At 38.9% G+C, this 19,461-nt stretch overlaps 1 protein-coding gene across 1 annotated transcript in view; it reads left to right on the top strand.

Moving 5' to 3' along the window:
• The window catches only part of ANKRD31 (ankyrin repeat domain 31), a 74,548-nt gene that overhangs the window by 16,393 nt on the left and 38,694 nt on the right, over positions 1-19,461 (top strand). Inside the window, exons 8-15 of the mRNA XM_049795164.1 lie at positions 371-648; positions 960-1,084; positions 3,726-3,905; positions 7,080-7,222; positions 9,707-9,851; positions 15,198-15,259; positions 17,568-18,114; positions 18,675-18,923. Coding sequence (XP_049651121.1) covers positions 371-648; positions 960-1,084; positions 3,726-3,905; positions 7,080-7,222; positions 9,707-9,851; positions 15,198-15,259; positions 17,568-18,114; positions 18,675-18,923 — 1,729 coding nt within the window. The remainder of the gene's footprint in view (positions 1-370; positions 649-959; positions 1,085-3,725; positions 3,906-7,079; positions 7,223-9,706; positions 9,852-15,197; positions 15,260-17,567; positions 18,115-18,674; positions 18,924-19,461) is intronic.

The following is a 19,461-nucleotide window of genomic DNA, read 5'->3' as shown; positions in this document are numbered from 1 at the left end:
AACTGCCATGTGATGACATTTCTTTAGGATGGGATTTTTCTCCCTTATTTTAGAGGTAAGCCTCTGGTATACACCAATCATTTAGGTTCCCTTTTGCACAACTTAAGACGAGGTAAATCACCATCATCTCTGAAAGTAGCTCTTCTTCTTCACCTATGATAGGGGTAGGTAATGAAGATGCCTAGTGTCATCTAGTTGCCTGGCTTTTAGAAGGCTGAAGGTAAGTGAAGTGAATCTCACCTGTGGTGTCTATAGCTCAGTGATGGTATGTCTTTAGAAGTAACACCATTTTCTTGGAGCTCTTGTATATACAGCCCTTGTTTCAACTGCATGCTTACCAGTTGCTTGTAATATTTTTTCTTTATCATAGCCTGTGGATGATCAGCAGAGAGAGAAAGAAGTAATTATTTCGGATTCCTGGGGTGCCACCTCTAGTGAAAAGCAAACTGGTGAGGAAAGTTCACATTCAGCGGAGGCTGCAGTATGTGCAGAAACAGCCCAAACAACATCAAGGAAAGCGATGCAGTTAAGAGACACCTCAAGAAAGTGCAGAGGTCATGTTTCCAGTCATTGCGAAACACTAGAAGAGACTCAGCAGAGGATGTCTCACAGTGGCTGTACAACAAGAAGCAAAGCTAACAATTTTGAGTATGATAAAATCATGTATAATATTTTAAAATTCTTTTACTTAATGTAACAAATACAATGCATACGGAGTACTCATTCCTCATGTGAATGACTTTAAATTATCAAAAGGTAATTTTATTGAAAGATCTGGAAGTTAGTTTCTCTCCTGATTTACTCTTTATTCAGTACCACCTAAGTTAGCCTGTATACTTGCATGCTATTACAGACTTCCTTTTAAAATGAAATATATTCACATTCTTATCTCTACTATAAACATCGATTTATATAGAGAAGAGAATATTTTTGTTGATTCTAAGCAAATCTCTTGTCAGTAAAATTCAGAAATCTTCTAAAGACAAGCAGGATCTCAAAACCAACATACGCCAAGAAATAACTCTGAATGAGGATAGAGAAGCTAAGCAGAGAAGAAGGAGCAAGAGAATTGAAAAAAAACTGAGTAAGTTATTCTCTGATGTTTATCATACAGATCATTTTTTTATTTGAACAACTATACTGAAACAAATAGAATTCATAACATTTCCATTATATTGTGGCATGGATTTCTTTTAAAAAGATGGTATAAACATTAATTTTAATATTTAAGATTACTGATAATTTCCCTCACTTGTTAAACCTACATATTAGCAACCTAACAGTTGACTTGTTTGCATAAACGCCTTAAGAATGATGAGAATTTTTTCAGGATGCAATTTTTATCACAGTATTCTGTATGAAAAAATTATGGTGTATCCTGAAAAGCAGAAGAAAAGTGCTTTCATGCAGAGTGAAAAGGTAGATCCTGATACACATTTATATATCCTTCTATAATCTAGTATTCTGTGTGCAACATCATTCTGAGGGCAGTGCAATCCCCAAGAATTGACCTATACAAACCAGTTTATTCTATTTTGAATGCCTGCTGTTGTTATCTTGTCTGTTTGCAGTAGATGATTATAGAGCCTTCACTACCACAGTCACAGCACTCTTTGAAGTATTTTTCCTTGCAACATGCTTTGTCAGAGAGAAAGATTACTATTTTTTGTCCTTTGAAGATGCATGCAGAGAAATTCATTGCCTCACAGAGGAAGTGTATAGCCATATAGAGGAATACAGAATTTCCTCACTTAATTGCTCACTCCAGCACCTTTAAGATTGGGATCTTAAAAGGTTTTTTTTTGTTTAAGCCCACTCAGTCTGAGTTTATCTGTGCACCTATAATCATTTAAACACCTTACAAAGTTTGGAAGTATTTGAACTGTAACAGCTACATTGTAGATCTTACAAAATATGAGTAATTATACCTCCAATTAACAAACCTTCTCTTTTGTAGGATTTTAATTATTCCCAGTGGAAGCACCATTTTTATGAGATTTCAAGTTGCATGCCTAAATGCTCATCTATTTCAAATTGACTTACTAGTTTCCACTCAAAAAACAAGCTGTTTTTTTAGCATGATTTCTGCAGAAAGAGTTGCACTGCCTATAAAAGTAGCTTCATGTTAATCCAGTCTAGCAAGTTTACTTCCCTTTTGTGTCAGACCTAGCAATCTAGAGTCTGAGAGTCATCTTAGTTTGGTAATTCACTGTAAAAACAGCCCCACAAAAAGTTTTGGTTTGGTTCAGCAAACATTACTTGTTTTGCACAATGTCAGGCACAAGGAAGGCGCTAGGGAAGGCAAGGTAGAAGTGACGGGAAATAGGTCCTGTTGAAGTAACACGTTAAATTGGGTTAAGCATAACATAAAACTGCGTCTTGTTCTGTGTATGTCTGTGTGGTTTAATCCCTCCTGAACTGCTTGGCTAGTTTAGACCAGCTTTGGTAAGGGACTGCAGTATCTTAAATGATTACGGTCTTGCAAGGCTGGACAGGTAGAGGAGAGGGACTGTCCATGTGCTCAGCTGAGGGAAGATCCTGGGTAAACCCATATCTATTATAGATTTTAAAACTCTACACAAAGTCAGGAACTTAAGAAGGCTGGGAATTAGTCTGAGCTTACAGTGTATCACCATGTGCAAAACAGCAGAGACATCAGGCTATGTGAGTTACACCTCTAGGAGAGCTATGCGTTTTAAGGTCATACTTAAAATGTCTATTTCTGACACCCAGGTGGAGTTTTAGGGCCAGTGAGCTGCATCTGCTACAGCTTGTGGAGAGGAGAAGTGTATATAGCCTGCTCTCCCAAGGTTTTTCATTACTAGATCAGTTAATGGCCTAGGCCATGCCTTGTGCTTTCCTGCCTGCAATCCTCCTGTCCTTTCCTTCTTCCCTTCTTTCTTCCCTCCCTGTTTTTCGGAAGAGGCGGTAGGCAGGGTACTCTTCTCCACAGTATGAAGGGATGATGGGGTGGCACTGCTGATGATGTATAGAGAAGCTCATCTATGTACTGGAAATAATTTCACCAAAGCTGAAAACTGTAATGACTGCATAATGGGAGATAGTGTTCTGTAAAATAATAAATTAAAAATTAAAATCAGTATCTTTTACATTATATTTTTTACATTCAGGCCTCATATTCCCAAGCAACTGTTCACCTTTCACTCATTGCAGAAATGGCTGAGCTGGTTGTGAAGTAATGGGGAAAAGTGATCGGAGGGAGCTAATCTCAATCACTGTCTTAGTGTAAATACTTCTTGCTCACGAGGTAGAGGTTTTAAAACATAAATAAGTACAAATGAACAGCTGAAAAATTTGACTTTTAAGAAAAGAGGAATTATTGAATTACTGACTAGCTGTTGAAATGCTTATCTTGTAATGAATTGTAACCCAGAACAGCAGTTTTATCATCCATTAGGAAACAATGCACTTTGCAAAAATGTCATTAAAAAGGGAAAAGTCTAAATTTAACACACTTTTAGAAAGTCATATTCCTGTGTGTTGAATTTCAGTTGCAGTTTTGTTATGGAATTCACTATAGTCTCTTGTATTGAATGGTATTGTTATTTAATAGGTACTGTGTTTTTTGAGGTATTAATTTCTACTAAAGTAAATGGCATTTTTTTCTCCAGAAAGCTTATTTACTAACTGTAATGTAAAGTGAAGCCAAAATAAGAAAGGGAAGATATTTTTCTGTTCAACAGATCTTTTACATTATTTTTCAGGACATGAAGCTTTTCGAAGAAATTCTGTAAGTCCTTTTTTCCCCATTTCACTTTCAACAATCAATAGAAGGAATATTTATGGTGAGAACTTACTGTATAGAGCTGTTGCTCAAGAAGATGTAGACCTTGTACGTAACATAATAAAAGCTGGTGGAAGTGTAAATGTTCAGGATTATGCTGGTAAGTTGCAATTGTATTAAAATGCTATTTTCAAAGCAAGTATTTACCTATAACTAATAAAAGTGCATAATATGAGTTCGTGCAGTGGACAAGACTGTAGGTTTGTGACTAGTCAGTAGACTATTAAATTTTTATTGGTTTAACTTGGTAATTGTTCATGAGAAAATATATAGAGCTATGTATAAAAGTATATCAAAAAAGAAATTTTGCAAAAAAAGCAAGCACTTAAAAAATTACAAAGTGATGCAGTTAAGTTTACTTAGCCTTAATTCAACAATCCTGTGCATGCTTACCACAAAACAGTCCCTTAATTAAATAATTAATTTAATGTTTTTTAAGGATTTTTTTTTTTTTGGTCCATTTCAGCGGCCAACTTGAGATGCAGAGATTTAGATTTTCCAGTTTAATTTTTCAAGGACTCTGATTTTGCCCTTTGCATCTTAAAGGAAATTGTAGCTTCATAATTTATCACTGCTTTGATTTTATACAGTTTTGAGTACTTGGTGTTTTGCATTTTTACTTCATCTTGTGCACCAAAAAAACCAGAATGACAAATAGTGGCCAGCTGTGAAGGTTTTGACTGAAGCAATTCAACTTATCTACATTCATGTGTGATATTCTGTATAAAAGACATTGCCACACCCTGAAGTATGAATTGGTTGTTTCAAATGTAAGATTGTTGTTCCCTATTTTGTTGTTCCCTGTCTTATCCATTAGGTTCTGATAAACTTCCATAACAAAAGAGAAAATGATTTCACAGGCAGCTGACTCATTTGGTAGAAAACTTTGATTCATTCTTAGAGTGTTTCCATCCTGTGCAGTGGCTAGGATTTCAGAACTGTTCTGTACGAACAAAAAATAAGTGTTCTGCAGTTAAAGGCTATGCATAATGCAGACATATAACAGACCAAAATTCAGGTAGAAATTCTCTGTCTTCTGGAATATTTTAAGAGATAGATTGGGTTAGCAGCAAATTTCAGACTTTTACAGCATAGGACTCCTAGCATTTGAGCTAACAGACTGACTTGTAATGTGTGTTAACTTGTGCTAGAGGTAGATGAGAAAATATTTTGTTGGTGGGTTTCAAAGCCACCTGCTGACAACAGTAACGTCAATAGCATGGGTTCAGCTGCAGCCTCCGTGAGAAAGTGTAATAAAGTGCACTGGTTCCAGTGTTTGGCATCACAGCTGCTTCCTTTTTCTGCCTTTGCACATTGCGCCAGGCCACTGTTTCTTCATCCCCCAGGCTCTGGCTGCTATTTTTTGGTGAGAAACAAGCACAACTGCACAAAATGTGTTTTAGTTGAACTCCTTGAAGAGATGAGAGGCTGACCTGGCCTTACTTCTTTATTTTTTAGTGAGGGAGGTCTAATCAGAAAGAAATAGAGTTGTCAGACCTGTGCCATTTTGAAGTGCACTTCATCTCACTCTCTTTGGGAATCATAATTCTGATTATTATATGCCACCTGTGTGCCTTTTCTCTTCCTTCAAAGCCCTCCACCAGTGATTATCCATATCTTAGCCTAGTATTTTTCCTTATTCCTGTGCTACAGTACTCTGCTTCAGTACCTTACTGAGTTCTTGGGGTTTTTTTCAGTTGTTTTTTTTCTCCTTTTTATTTCCTGGACATCAGCACATAAGATATGGACAGCATGGTACTGCCTGTGCTCTCAGTTTGAGTCTTGATTCACAGTGCCTTGGGGGAGCTGAAAAACAGTTGCAATGAAACTTGTGTTTCTCCTTGGTCTGGAGCATGCACAGTGTCCTTGGAGACTCGTGTTGCTAAACTCTAATCATTATCAATTCAACTTATTACAGGTTCAATTTTTCAGGGGCTTATTAGTATATCAGATAAAGGTTACTTTTTTACTGAGGGAGAAATAGATAAAGTGAACCTTTTTTGTCCTCCCCTTAACAGATATCAGGCTTTTGCTCCAGCATATGGAGTTACTAGAGTTTCATAATGAAATAGGCTCTGTAAAATGCAAGTAAAATGTTTTACAGATGGTACTGTTAAAAGCTATTCATCTTGAAGCACTGTCAACGTTAGGCAATGTAGTTAAAATTTAGTTGAGATTCAAGCATTTGGGAACAAAGCCTAATAGCACAAAATTTTTTGACAACCTGATGCAGCATCCTGTGCCCATAATAAATGCAGTTCTATACAAATATACAATATTCTGGGTTGGGTGGTACGTAAGAGAGCCTCAAGAGTTTCTCTTTCCCATGAATTTAAGATAATTTTGCTAAATGGGAGCAGAAAAGTCTTAATAAGCCTAATTCATATATTAATTCACATATTTAGTACGTGAGTTAAGCCCAGATAACCTTCTGATGATGGGAGATGGTTGAAGAGTAAGGCTGTCCATCAAAATGGTCTTCTGGAGGGCATGCTGGTTTGAGAGTTGGAAGACAGGAAGTGAAAGATCCTCTGTCTTTTTCCTTTAATTTTCTCACCCTACAAAAAACTGTAACATAATGAATGTTTAAGGAGCTGATGCAAGGCTATGCTAAACCCAGTTCAAAGACTTATATTCCATCTTTTATTTTTCCTCAACACATCCTTCATGGAGTAGAATTGTTCTGTGAGTCATGAAGCTCATGGTTTATCATCTTGGTTTATTTCATATAGCTGGGAGTGGATATGGAATTTCAGTAAGGATTTTTCATTGCTTTCTTTGGACACTTGAACCATTCTTGTATAGTATTAAAAAACATTTTTGTTTGGCAGTAAAGACTCCAAGTCTTTATTTTGGCTCTTTTTTTTTTTTTACTTACCCTCTTCAGCATGGCTATGTAAATAAAAGAGTGCCATGAAAAATTACCTTATTCCTAAAATAGTGTATATGTTTTATTCAGGGAAAAATTACTAAGATGTAGGTAGAATAATTTTTATTCTTTTCTTGCATAACAGAACTATGAAATCTAAAACTAATATTGTTATAGCAGCACCTGGTTCTTCAGTAAGTGCAAATTTTGACAAAAGAATGAAATCTCCCAACCCTTGTGACTTTTTCCTAAACATTTCTTCATACCACTTATTGTAAAATGCATCAGTTTTTACCTTTTCAGTATACTCTCTGAAATATTTGTCAAATAAACAACATAAAACTGAAATAAATTTGTATAAATCATTTCACCCAAATGTGAAATGCAGGTTTTTCTTTTTCATAGGCTGGACTGCACTACATAGAGCAAGTGTGGAAGGCTTTTATGGGATAGCAAATGAGCTTTTGAAAGCAGGTGCTGATGTTAATGCTAGAGGAGATAAACAAATAACACCATTGCAAGATGCAGTTAAAGAAGGCCATTATAAGGTATATTCCAAATTGAACACAAATTATGGTTTAGGAATAGAAATTATTATTGTTGAGTCCAGAAGGTTGCAAAATCTTTTTACATGTGGCTAGTCTTTTCAGATTAGGGGTAAATTTAGGAGCTTGCAAGTCCTTTCTGCCCAATTTTTGTTCAGACCATTTCACACTACAAGATTTGTCCAAAAGCAGAAATTAATTGGTTTTCTAAGTGTTTGGGACAATGGCTGAAGTACTGAGGAATAGATTGCTACTGTTTAATACTACTTGTTTCACTTACTTTATAATCACTTTGCAGAATAATTTATGACTTGAGCAGTCTTCTGGAGTTTTAATGACTTTTTTTCATGATTTAGTAAGCATGCATATATGGTGTACAGCCACAGCCGTGCACAGGCATTTTTTGTGTATTAACACATAGCATGGAGAGTTATGAAGACATGGCTTTATGTTTTGTATGGTCTTAAACAAAAAGTCAAATGAATAGTCAATGTTATTTACTTTTTAATTGTTATTATTATAAAATAATAATTATTATTAATAATTTTAATTAATTAATTAGTTTTGTTGCCAAATGCTGTGGTTTCATAAGCCTGTGTCTGAATTGTGGATCCTCTTTCAGTTTGGCAGTGGTTGCCTCTGCCTGTCTGTGGATGTTCCTAGTGTGGCCCAGATTTATGTAAGAGTTCTGCATGTCCCCTTTACCTGCTTGCTGTTTCTTTCTCTAGAAGTGCACATATGCTACCTAACATTTATTGGTTTCCAAGATTTTTAAATTTTTTTGTGGGATGTAATAAGTTTTGTCCCAAACATTTGCTCTCTTTCTGCTTCACAACTGAGATAAGACTTAACCTGTTTCTCCCCAAGTCTTCCTGGAGCAAAGAGGAAGGGTGGACTTTTGGTTAATAATTTTCTCTGAGACTTGAGAGCCCCAAGCTTGGTTTTCAGCTTGTGGATCACAGACTCTTGCGGGTTCATGAAATAGTTCTGAGTTCTGTGGAGTTACCTAAGACACCATGTCTGTGGTTACGCATGAAGAACTCTGCATCTCCGTAAGCAATATTTAGGAGTCAGCAACTTGAATGATATTGGAAGAACACTGATTGCAGCTAGGTCACTTGAGGCACACCAACATTATTCAACACAGACCTGTGTTAGAGTTATGTGAGTTGCTATATCCGCAGGGAATGGTACTACATGGTGTCTCTGATTTACTCCGGACCAGTATAGTTGTATCACTGCAGTGGTCTGTCAGACTTAATTTTTGTTGTTTCTGACTAGGAATAAAATAGTGATAGTGATTCAGTAATGTGACTTTTGGTAACATGGTATTTAGAGCTGTTTCCTTCAAAGCTACCTTCTCTGCGTGAAGTTATTATTGTAGATTGGAAACACACCTTTTGACTGCTTTATCCCTTTATGCACCTGCAATGTGGCAAAGTTAATTTCTTATTTCAGAAAAATGGTAACTATATGAAAGACTTTCTAGTAGTACAGTTAAGGGAGAGAGCATACAAGTGTGATGTGTAGCTAAAGATCTCATTAAGGAAGAAGAGTTCTCAACATTATTTGTTGAAAAATTCCATAGCTTTTGGACAACTTGTGAAGCCTAAGAGAGTTTTTGCTGTGGGTTGAACTCTTTTTTGTTTGCTCTGTTGTTAGGAGAATGTATGATTGAGAAAACTTCACTAGCAATTTTCTCAGTAGCAATCTGGTTAGAGGTAATGAGGGACTTTACATGCGTGGGTGAAGGATGTGAGGCAAGATCAGTCTGAAATGATAACAGATGCTGAAGAGAGAAAGGCACGGGTACAAGTAAAACCACAGTAGTGCTGGAATAAGATTTTAGGGTTACCCACAGAAAGGAAGTAATCAGATTGTAAATTTCCCATGTCTTAAAAAAGGTATTCTGCAAAGGTAGATGGAACATTTTGCTAAAGTGATAATTTCTTGCATAACAACAGAATCAGGCTTTATATTTGTACAGAAATCATAATGTTGGTAAGACCATCTAAGTGGGTTTCATTTGGCCAGATGTGTGTTGTACATCTGAAATAGCTGTCAAAGCTGCCCTTTGCAGTCACAGCAGTCACAATAGACACACCTAGAGCACAATTTATTTTCTCCTAAAGTAGGTATCCTAAATAGATAAGCTCATACCCTAAAATCACCTGTTATTTTCCACCAATTAAGAGCTATGGGAGGTTGAGTCCTACCCTATATTTTGGGACCCCTTGGCTTAATGGCATCAGGTTAATAACTGGAATGAATTTATAAAAATGAAAATAATAAGACTACAGAATAATGATGCATGTAGGGGAATGCTTGGGGTATACTAACTAGAACAGAGAGGGGTTGTTTATCATAGGCCTTAGATTTGGATTTAGTTGCTCATGTCCTCAAGTACAAGAGAGAGAAGCTGGTATAAGGAATGAGTATGGAAAATACTGTCAGAAAAGAAACAATCTGAAAAACTTATTTTTCTAGATGGCAGAGTTACTACTTTGGTATGGAGCTGATCCCTTATTAAAAAATGAGATGGGAAAGTGTGCATTAGAAGAAGCTTCTGACCCATCTATGAGGAAACTGCTTAAAAGCTATGTAGCAGAATCCAGAAGAGATTCAGTATCAGGTAGGAGAGAATTATTCTGACATATCATCACCACTAGATGGAGGAATTCAGAGCATCTGTTGCACTATCTTTCCTTAGTTACTGTTAGTAATTCCATGGGCTTCACTGTCTGATGCCTGAGTACCAGTGAGCACTCCTTGCCCAGCACAGTTGTTGCGCATTGGCAAAGTATAAAAGATAATGATGTCCAGCTTTTTCTTGAGCTGGAGCTACCATTAAATGTGCAATGAAGGTGTGAAGCACAATAGTTGTTGCCTATGTAAATGTAAGATGGGGCATGGCTGGACTTCCTGATAGAGACTGAATTTTGAAGGATCCGTAAGACGAAAAATGGACGATCTAGGTTTAGATCTAGATCTTAGGGGCTGCCAAGCCTTAACTGCTTATCCATAACTGCTAGTGTCCGGACTAGGACTGGGGTAGTATTGCTGTAGGTAATAGCTTGTGAGTTTGCAAGGGGTTGGTAGCTGAAAATCTTGGCTAAGATGAGAGTTGGATCTTGTACAGTGTTAACAACTCGGTTGAAAAGAAGGTTCAGAAGAGGCTGATTGGTCAGGGGCAGCTACAAAGAAGTGCCACAGGATAAGCCTTGGTTAGAGTTAGTATTAGGACTAAAGGAAACCAATGGGCCAGTGCGGGCTATGGCATGTTTAAGTCTGAAAGGGGTCCCCAGCCCTTGGACTATTATCTGTTATTGCTCTTCCATGTGAGTGGTGATGAAGCCACAAGGCATAGTCCAAGAGTAATCAGATTTCAGGGCCTTGGGACAGTTCGTAAGGGCATCTGGCACACAGGTAATTTTTTCCTCTGTCCTTCCAGTTGCAGGCAGCTACATTGGAAGAAACAGACAGACCCAGCCTATTAATGCATGGCTCCATGGCTGGTGTCACCACCACAATTTTGCGTTTTTCGATAATGGAGTGGTCTACAAGGCACCAGGCTTTCTGGTGTCAGATGGGATTCACCTTTCTCAAAGGGAGAAGTGAGTCTTTGCTCACAAGCTGGCAGGGCTCATTGACAGAGGTTTAAACTAGGCTTGAAGGGGAAGTGGGATAGTATCAGGCTTGCCTGTGACAAGCTGTGGGATGACACACTGGTAAGAGGGATGAAGTGCTAGTGAGTGCCCTCAGCCTATTGCTCTGAGATGTGCTGGGTATGCTGGAGTACACTTGGAAGTCTTATGGAGATAAGCTGGGGGCTCCTGAGGTAATAGGAAGCAATAGGGAAATGCCTCAAAGGAATTAAGATGTGTTCCTCTAAAAAGATGACGTGGCCAACAGCCTAGCTGAAGTGCCTCTGCACCAATGCATGCAGCATGGGCAGCAAACAGGAGGAGTTGGAAGTCACTGTGCTGCTAGAAAGCTACAACCTAGTTGCCATTACTGAAACTGGGTGGGATGAATCTCGTGACTGGAGTGCGGCTGTCAGTGGCTACAGGCTGTTCAGAAGGGTCAGGTGAGGAAGGAGGGGCGGAAGGGTTGCCCTCTACGTCAAGAAATGGATAGATTGTGAAGAGCTGTCTCTGAAGAATAGCCATGAACAAGCTGAAAACTTGTAGGTAAGAATTAGAGACTAAGGCAACAAAGTGAACCTTGTGGTTGGTGATTACTACAGGCTGCCCAATCAAGGGGAGCCTATTGCCAAAACCTTCTTACTCCAACTACAGGAGGCATTGCACTCACAGGCTTTCATCCTGCTGGGGAAATTCAACCACCCCAGCATCTGCTGAAAAAGTGGCATGGCACGCTGTAGGCAATCCAGGAGCCTCCTGGAGTGCATTGAGGATAACTTCTCAAGTCAGGTAATAGACAGCCCTGCCAGAGGGGATGTGATACTGGACCGGACGGTCACCAGTGCAAGTGAGCTAATTTGTGATGTCAAACTTGGGGGCAGCCTGGGTTGCAGTGATCATGCACTGATGGAGTTCACAGTCCTGAGGAATATGGGTCAGGCAAAGGGTAAAGTCAGGACCCTGAATTTTAGGAAAGCAAAGTTCCAGCTGTTCAAGGAGATAGTCAATAGAACCCCCTGGGAAACTGCCCTGAGGGACAAGGGAGCAGAACAGAGCTGGCAGATTTTTAAGGATGCTTTCCACAGAGCACAAAAGCTGTCAATCCCCAGGTGTAGGAAATCAGGGAAGGACAGGAGGAGATGGGCACATATGGGCTGAGACCTGCTGGTCAAACTAAAGGGCAAGAAGGAAATGCACAGGCAGTGGAAGCAGGGACAGGTATCCTGGAAAGAGTATAGGGACATTGCCCAGTTGTGTGGGGGTGAGATCAAGAAGGCCAAGGCATGGCTGGAGCTGAACTTGGCAAAGGATGCAAAGAATAATAAAAAGGGCTTCTATAGGTCTGTCAGTCTGAAAAGGAAGGTCAAAGAAAGTGTACCCCCCTCGATGCTCATGACTGGCAAACTGGTAACAACAGAAGAGGAGAAGGTTGAGGTACTGAAAAACTTTTTTGCCTCAATCTTTGCTGGCAACTTCTCTTCCCACAACTCTCAAGTGGATGGACTGCAAGACAGGGACTGGGGCAGCAAAGTCCCTCCCACTCATAAGAGAAGATCAGGTTCATGACTACCTGAAGAGCCTGAACATATGTAAGTCTATGGGACTTGAGGGTATGCATCCAAGAGTCCTGAGGGAATTGACTGACGTAGTTGCCAAATCACTCTACATAATATTTGAAAAGTCATGGGAGTCAAGTGAAGTTCCCTGTGACTGGAAAAAGGGAAATATTGCACCCATTTTTGAAAAGGGTAAAAAGGAGGACCCTGGGAACTACCAGCCTGTTAGCCTCCCGTCTGTGCCTGGGAAGATCATGGAACAGATCCTCCTAGAAGCTATGCTAAGGCACATGGACAACAGAGAGGTGGTTCAAGACAGCAAGCATGGCTTCACCATGGGCAAGTCTTGTCTGACCAACCTAGTGGCCTTCTATGATGGAGTGACCACATCAGTGGACAAGAAAAGAGCTACAGATGTCATCCATCTGGACTTCTGTAAGGCCTTTGACACAGTCCCCCACAACATCCTTCTCTATAAATTGGAGAGATACAGATTTGATGGATGGACTGTTCAGTGGATGAGGAGTTGGTTGGGTGGTTGCATCTGGAGGGTAGTGGTTAACAGATCAACGTTCAGATGGAGATCAGTGACAAGTGGTATCCCTCAGGGGTCTGTGTTGGGACTATTTAATATCTTCATCAGTGACATAAACAGTGGGGTCAAGTGCACCCTCACAAAATTTGCACAACACTAAGCTGAGTGGTGTGGTTGACATGCCTGAGGGACAGGATGCCATCCAGAAGCACCTGGACAAGCTTGAGAAGGGGGCCAATGTGAACTTCATGAGGTTCAACAAGGCCAAGTGCAAGGTCCTGCACATGCGTCGGGGCAATCCCAAGCACAAGTACAGGCTGGGCAATGAGTGGATTGAGAACAGCCTGCGGAGGACTGGGGGGTGTTGACTGATGAGCTCAACATAACTCAGCAATGTGTGCTTGCAGCCCAGAAAGCCAACCGTATCCTGGGCTGCATCAAAAGAAGTGTGGCCAGCAGGTCAAGGGAGGTGATTCTGCCCCTCTACTCTGCTCTGGTGAGACCCCACCTGGAGTACTGTGTCCAGCTCTGGAGTCCTCAGCACAGGAAAGACATGGACCTGTTGGAGCAGGTCCAGAGGACGGCCACAAAGATGGTCAGAGGAATGGAACACCTCTCCTGTGAGGACAGGCTGAGAGAATTGGGGTTGTTCAGCCTAGAGAAGAGAAGGCTCTGGGGAGACCTTATAGTGGCCTTTCAGTGCTTAAAGGGGGCTTATCAGAAAGATTGCCCAGAGAGCAAGAATGAAAGGTTGCCCAGAGAGGTGGTAGATGCCCCATCCCTGGAAACATTCAAGGTCAGGTTGAACGGGGCTCAGAGCAACCTGAGCAACCTTTCAGGACATGGTTTAGTGGGCATGGTGATGTTGGGTTGATGGTTGGACTCGATGATCTTAAAGGTACCTTCCAACCTAAACAATTCTATGATTTAATGATTCTATGGTCTAGCTGAAGATGTTCCAGCTCATTGCATGTGTGTTGGACTAGATGACCTTTAAAGGTCCCTTCCGACCCAAACCATTCTATGATTATATGATTCTATAAGTTTAGAGTCAGAGCAGTATGAGTAGGCAGGAGTTACTGGCTTCAAATGTGAGTGAAACCAGGGTTAATGCTACTTTAAGAGATCAGCCTGACAGGGACTGCTGTATTTGGGAGATGCCATGATTAGAGGTTAGGGCTGCAGCCACCAAAGGTCATCTAGATATTCTGAGCCTTACAAAGATTGGTGGGCTAAAGATATATTCAAAATTATGGTTTGGATTAGGGTTTGGCTTAATCAGTGCTCAATAGCTGGGCCATTGGCCTTAATTTGGGACTAAGACTGGCAGGATCCATTGGACTAACAGTGATCCTAAGGCTAGGGTTAACATCTGGCATGCCAGATTCTCTGAAGTAGTGGAGAAAGAGTTGCCATGCTGTGAAATGCCTGTTAAATATAAAGCTGGTTCCAGCATGGGTTGTTGGGTGAATCTTCGGGTTTGAGTTGTGGTTCATGTTGCAGTACAAAGTAACAAAGGGTGATGAACTAGATTTTTTCAATATGGTGTACCTAATCTAGGTTTAATAACATACTAGCCAGAAGTAAATGCATAGAGTTGCATGGATTAGGTAAGTATATTAATATATAGGGTAAGATCTTGGTAGCTGCTGTACTCATTTTATGCCATTTTGTCAGCACAGAGGGTAGCTGGGAAGCTAAAGCAAACCACTAGCGAGGAGGTGACTTGCTGCTGGGCAATATCCCTGCCTATTTTTACGCTAGTGACTTGGCTTTAGCTCCTCTATCCCTTTCCCTGCCCAAATATGCTATACAGGGAAAGACGTAAGCTAGGCTATCATTCCACCATCATTAGCTTCAGAAAAGTCTCTTGGAGATCAGGAAAGCTTGTCAGAAGTTAGGAAAATGTAGTAGCTCCTTTAAGTTTCAAAAAGAATTGCTCAGGTTACTAATGTTCAAAAAAATTTGGAAGTGTAATGTCATACTTTACTCTCACCTGTCCTGGTCTGTGCAAGATGCCATCTGCAACAAAGATCAAACTCCCAAGATTTTAAATTTTTTTATATATTGATACATTTTAGATTTTAATGAAACACTTATGGCTTGATAATTTTTCTGGATAGCTAAATGTGGTAAGTACTGTTACACACAAGATTGTGGACACAAGATGGTATATATGTAAAGTAAAGAATTAAGGTCTCTTTTCAATTCTGGTTTCTTTCTGTCTTTCCATTTCTTTTCAGGTGGAGATGATTCAAAGAATATGTTAAATACTCAAAGTGTAGAGGATACAATCCTGCACCAGGTACATCTTTACAAAGAATCAAGGTGTTAATTTGATGTTGAACTGTTAAAGGCTTGCTAGCAGTCTTCAGTAAACTAAAGCAGATAACTAATGTGTTTCAAAACCAGCACACAATGTACTAGATGCTTCATACCCAGCAGGGACTGAAACAGTGATATTCAATGTTATGCCAATGGCAAGCAGTTGCTGACCCTTACTGGTACCTGGGATAAGCTGCAGCCTCATGGAGGTGCAAGACAGAGGCAATCAGCTGCCTCTCATGAACGGTGGTTCTTCCTGATTTTTTGCAAGTGCTGCAGAGGGAATATACAACAAGCATCAGTGCCTCTTTGTACTTGCAGAAACCTGACTGAAACTGCAGGATGTTGCCTGGCTTGTAACAGTAGGATAGCTGCTTCTTGCCTCTGTGTAGTGGGTTGTGTTGGGTTTCAATAGGAAAGGGTTAGGGAGCCACTGTCTTTGCACAGGGGTTTTACAGTTATGCCCAGACCTCATTAAGATGCGGGAGCTTGTCTCACATGAAAACAAGACACCATGATCAGTCACTTGGATTGTAGTTTGTTTGCATATAGCACAACAGCTTTTAGCATTAAAAGCTGTACTCTCCCCCTCTTGTTTTCTTGCCTTTGAATAATGATAACTGGTAATATCTGAAACATATAATGCTGTGTGCACAGACACTTTATTCTTGCTTCCTAAAGTTTTATTTTACTCACAGTAGTGCAGTCTACGGTGTCCTTAGAAATATTATGCTATAATGGCATCCATGGTGTATAGTCTTAGATTACACTTTAAAACATTAGTTGATTGTTGAAGGATATTGTCCAAGTAGAAGGTGGTGCAAACATTTTACTGGAAAAACCTATTACTATGGCTGTGTAACTGGTGATTTCAATAGCTGTGTGAGTTGTTGCAGTGTTTGTGTTCTGTTTCTATCTCCAGATTCAAAGTAATCAACAGGATAATTCTAGTTAGTCATTGGCCTTTGGAGCAATTTTGTTGTGAGATTACCATGAGTTAATTCTGCATGTTTTTGCTGTGTTATTTCTCTTTCTTTATAATTTTCTAGAATCATTGCAGCCAGGTTTGCCAGAAATGTGAAACTGTAACTGTAGCTCTGGTATACGACCACAGAAGCAATGTAGTTTTAATTCTTTAGAGGCAGAGCATTAATTTGAAACCAGTTCAATTTTCAGAAATGAGTAAAAGTGTAAAGCACTTCAGTAACATTTATCATTGGATTTCACCCATTAATTTTTACACTTTTATATACATATTTCTTAGTTCCTTAATTTCTTTGTCCTGCTGTCTTAACAAGCTGCTCAGGCAAAGGAAATTAATTTTGTAATAGCACAGTTTTCTTTCAGTATATAATAAAGCAATTTATCAGAAAATGAAATTAAGTATATGGCCTGTTTTGTAGATAGAATTAAATGCAGATGGCACAGTTCAACATGATAATACTGAAGCATCAAAGGAAATTTTGCTAAAAATGAGCAAAGCAGAAAAACAAATTTGGTGAAATACACAAAAAATACAGTTCTTCAGGATCCTGAAGGCAGAAAACCAAATGAAAAAAAAAATACGAGTTCAAAAAAGATAAATAGATCTGCTATTCTTATAGCAGAGGCTACAGCCAAGAATAAAACTATTCAGAAATAATGTCTCATGTTAGATGGATCTCATGTTTAGGTCCACTTAGAAACCAAGGAACAGTAAAGTTACAGAAAATGTATTTCCCTGATGCTGGACCTAATGAAATGGGCCACACTATTGTTGTTTCTAATCACAGTTGCTGCATCCCAGTTAGTGCTGTAGGAAAACTGAGCTAAGTCAGACAGAATTGCAACAGGAGCATGAATTCAACAGTGGTAACAGTGAAAATTAATTTATAGAAGAAACAGGCAGAACTGGTGGAAACTCAGCAACTTCTGTTGGAACAGGGGAGGAGATCACCAGTTGGTGTTGTCCCACATCAGTGGTTTTTGGAGAAAGTGTTCTTTCAGTATTCTCAGACTGCTGATTTAACAGAACTCGATTTTCAGTCAACACTTACTTTGACTTCCTCTCACAATGTATTTGTTTTAAAGTTACAACAGGACGTCAAGAGTTACGATAGTGATCAACGTAGTCTCAAGTGGAGTAACAGTAGTAGTTTGAGTGACAGGAATCTAAATACTGATATGAGAATACCTTCAGAACAAATTCTTTTTTTGCAAAACTTGACAAATCAAGTTAAATCTGATGTTGACGGAAGCAAAATTAATGGATTGCCTCTAAGTTTAAAACTCTCTTTGCCTTTGAACAGATTTCCTTACAGACAGATGACTCTGAACCAGCATGTGCAAATCTTACAGATTCAGACAGCACGGACATTTTGCAACAGATTATTGTAAATGAGGTGCAAAACGTTTATACTGATGTATCTGAAGGTGGAACCAGCTGCACTAAAAAGACACTTCAAGCAAACGCAGAAACATTGTTAGCACATGAGCTTTTAGCAGCTACTGATAGAGAAAGTGTTTCTGGAAGTCCTTATAATTCTACCAGTGGTGTACTAAGCACCGTTAAACAAAAGGCTCCACAACCAGAGAAAGGAGGGAGGATCCTGCCTGGTGCAGAAGAAAGTGTTGAAGGATGTCACATGGAAACTGAAAATGCTGGTAGTTTAGAGATCGAGCCTATAGCTTTACAACTCCATGAAAAAAACACACTTCAAATTAGGCAAAAGACAGAGGATTTTCAGGAGACCAACTCAAAAGCAGATTTGCATTTTGGTGTTAATGCAAACAGCAAGTCTCTTTATTCATTTCAGGTTGTGGAATATATGCAGAAAGAAACCTCCCAGAAAACAGGTGCCATGTTTTCTTAGAAAATAATTATTTTATGAGTTTGTTGTAAGCATTCTGTGTATTTTATTAGAAAAAAACACCCGTTGGTCTCCAGAGAATTTATTTTGCCATAAATAAACAGCAGAGACATGGAAAGTTTTGTGGTACAGTCCATTATACAAGATTAACTAGTTAGTAATTATTGCTTTGTATTTTCGGGGGTTGTTTTATATCCAAGTCCCCATTGTATTTACCAAAATGAAACTGCAATGGTCATTACAATAGTTAGAATGAAATACTTAAGTACCTTAATTTTTTTAATATCTAAGAATCAATAAAGGTCATTTTTTCACAAAATAATTTTTGAATTATTTTGGATTCAATCTCAGTAGTTTAACATACAGTGAATAGTGGATAAAGGATTTATTATGTTAAAGTATTTTCAAAAATTGAGTGAGTTACTGTGGGCATTTTTAAACCTGGACTAGGTGGTCATTTTGACGTTTGTTTTAATATCAGTTATAATTTTTGCAATTACTGAGTATTAAACCATGGATACATACGTTCTTCTGTTAAACCAACAGATGAAGGGGTGTTTGCTGGAGTAAGTGGAACAGAAGTCACTGAAAAAATTGGAGAAGAAGGAAATGCAAAGACCAACGTGCTTTCACAGTTTACTGAAACAGAAGAAGTCCAAACTAAAAGAGTAAGATTAGACCCTCAGGAGACAAGCCAGAAGGCAGCCTCATATTCCAGTAGCAGCACAAACAAGCTTTCATGTAATCAATCACAATTCAGTCAAGCATCAGAACAGCAAACATCCATGAAATCAGGTGAAAAGTTAATAATATTTTATAAAAACAGTGGAGTTTTTTTCCAGACGCACATGAAGAAGGCTTTTTGTAATACATGAGGGAAAGTTTGAAAAAAAAATACATAGCATGTTGAGCAAATACTCTAGTGAGTTCCAAATACTTGAAATATTTCCAGAACTTCTGTACTCCATTTTATAGAATGCACATACTAACGCAGTTTTAGTTATGTTACATTCATTAGTCTTTCAGCATTGTGGTTTAGGGGATGCAGGATCATAACTGAGAGCTTAAAATAACGTTAAATTGATCCTTAGTTAACTATGTAACATAGATGATCGTTTAAAACAGTAAATTGGTCCTCAGTTAACTATTTTATGTATCACAGATCAAAGAAGAAAACTTGGTTCAAATATTGGATACACATATATTGACTTACAGACTATATCCTCATCAGGCACAAATCAGCATAGGCTCTGATGGTACTAGTACATTTGATTTTAGCTGTAGTATAGAAACAAATCTACGTATATGAGGATAAGGATCTAGCATCCTCCAG

This window comes from Accipiter gentilis, chromosome Z (assembly GCF_929443795.1).
Source record: "Accipiter gentilis chromosome Z, bAccGen1.1, whole genome shotgun sequence".
Classification (NCBI taxonomy): Eukaryota; Metazoa; Chordata; class Aves; order Accipitriformes; family Accipitridae; genus Astur; species Astur gentilis.
Note: the sequence above shows the minus strand (reverse complement) of the source record. Positions and strands in the feature narration are given on the sequence as shown.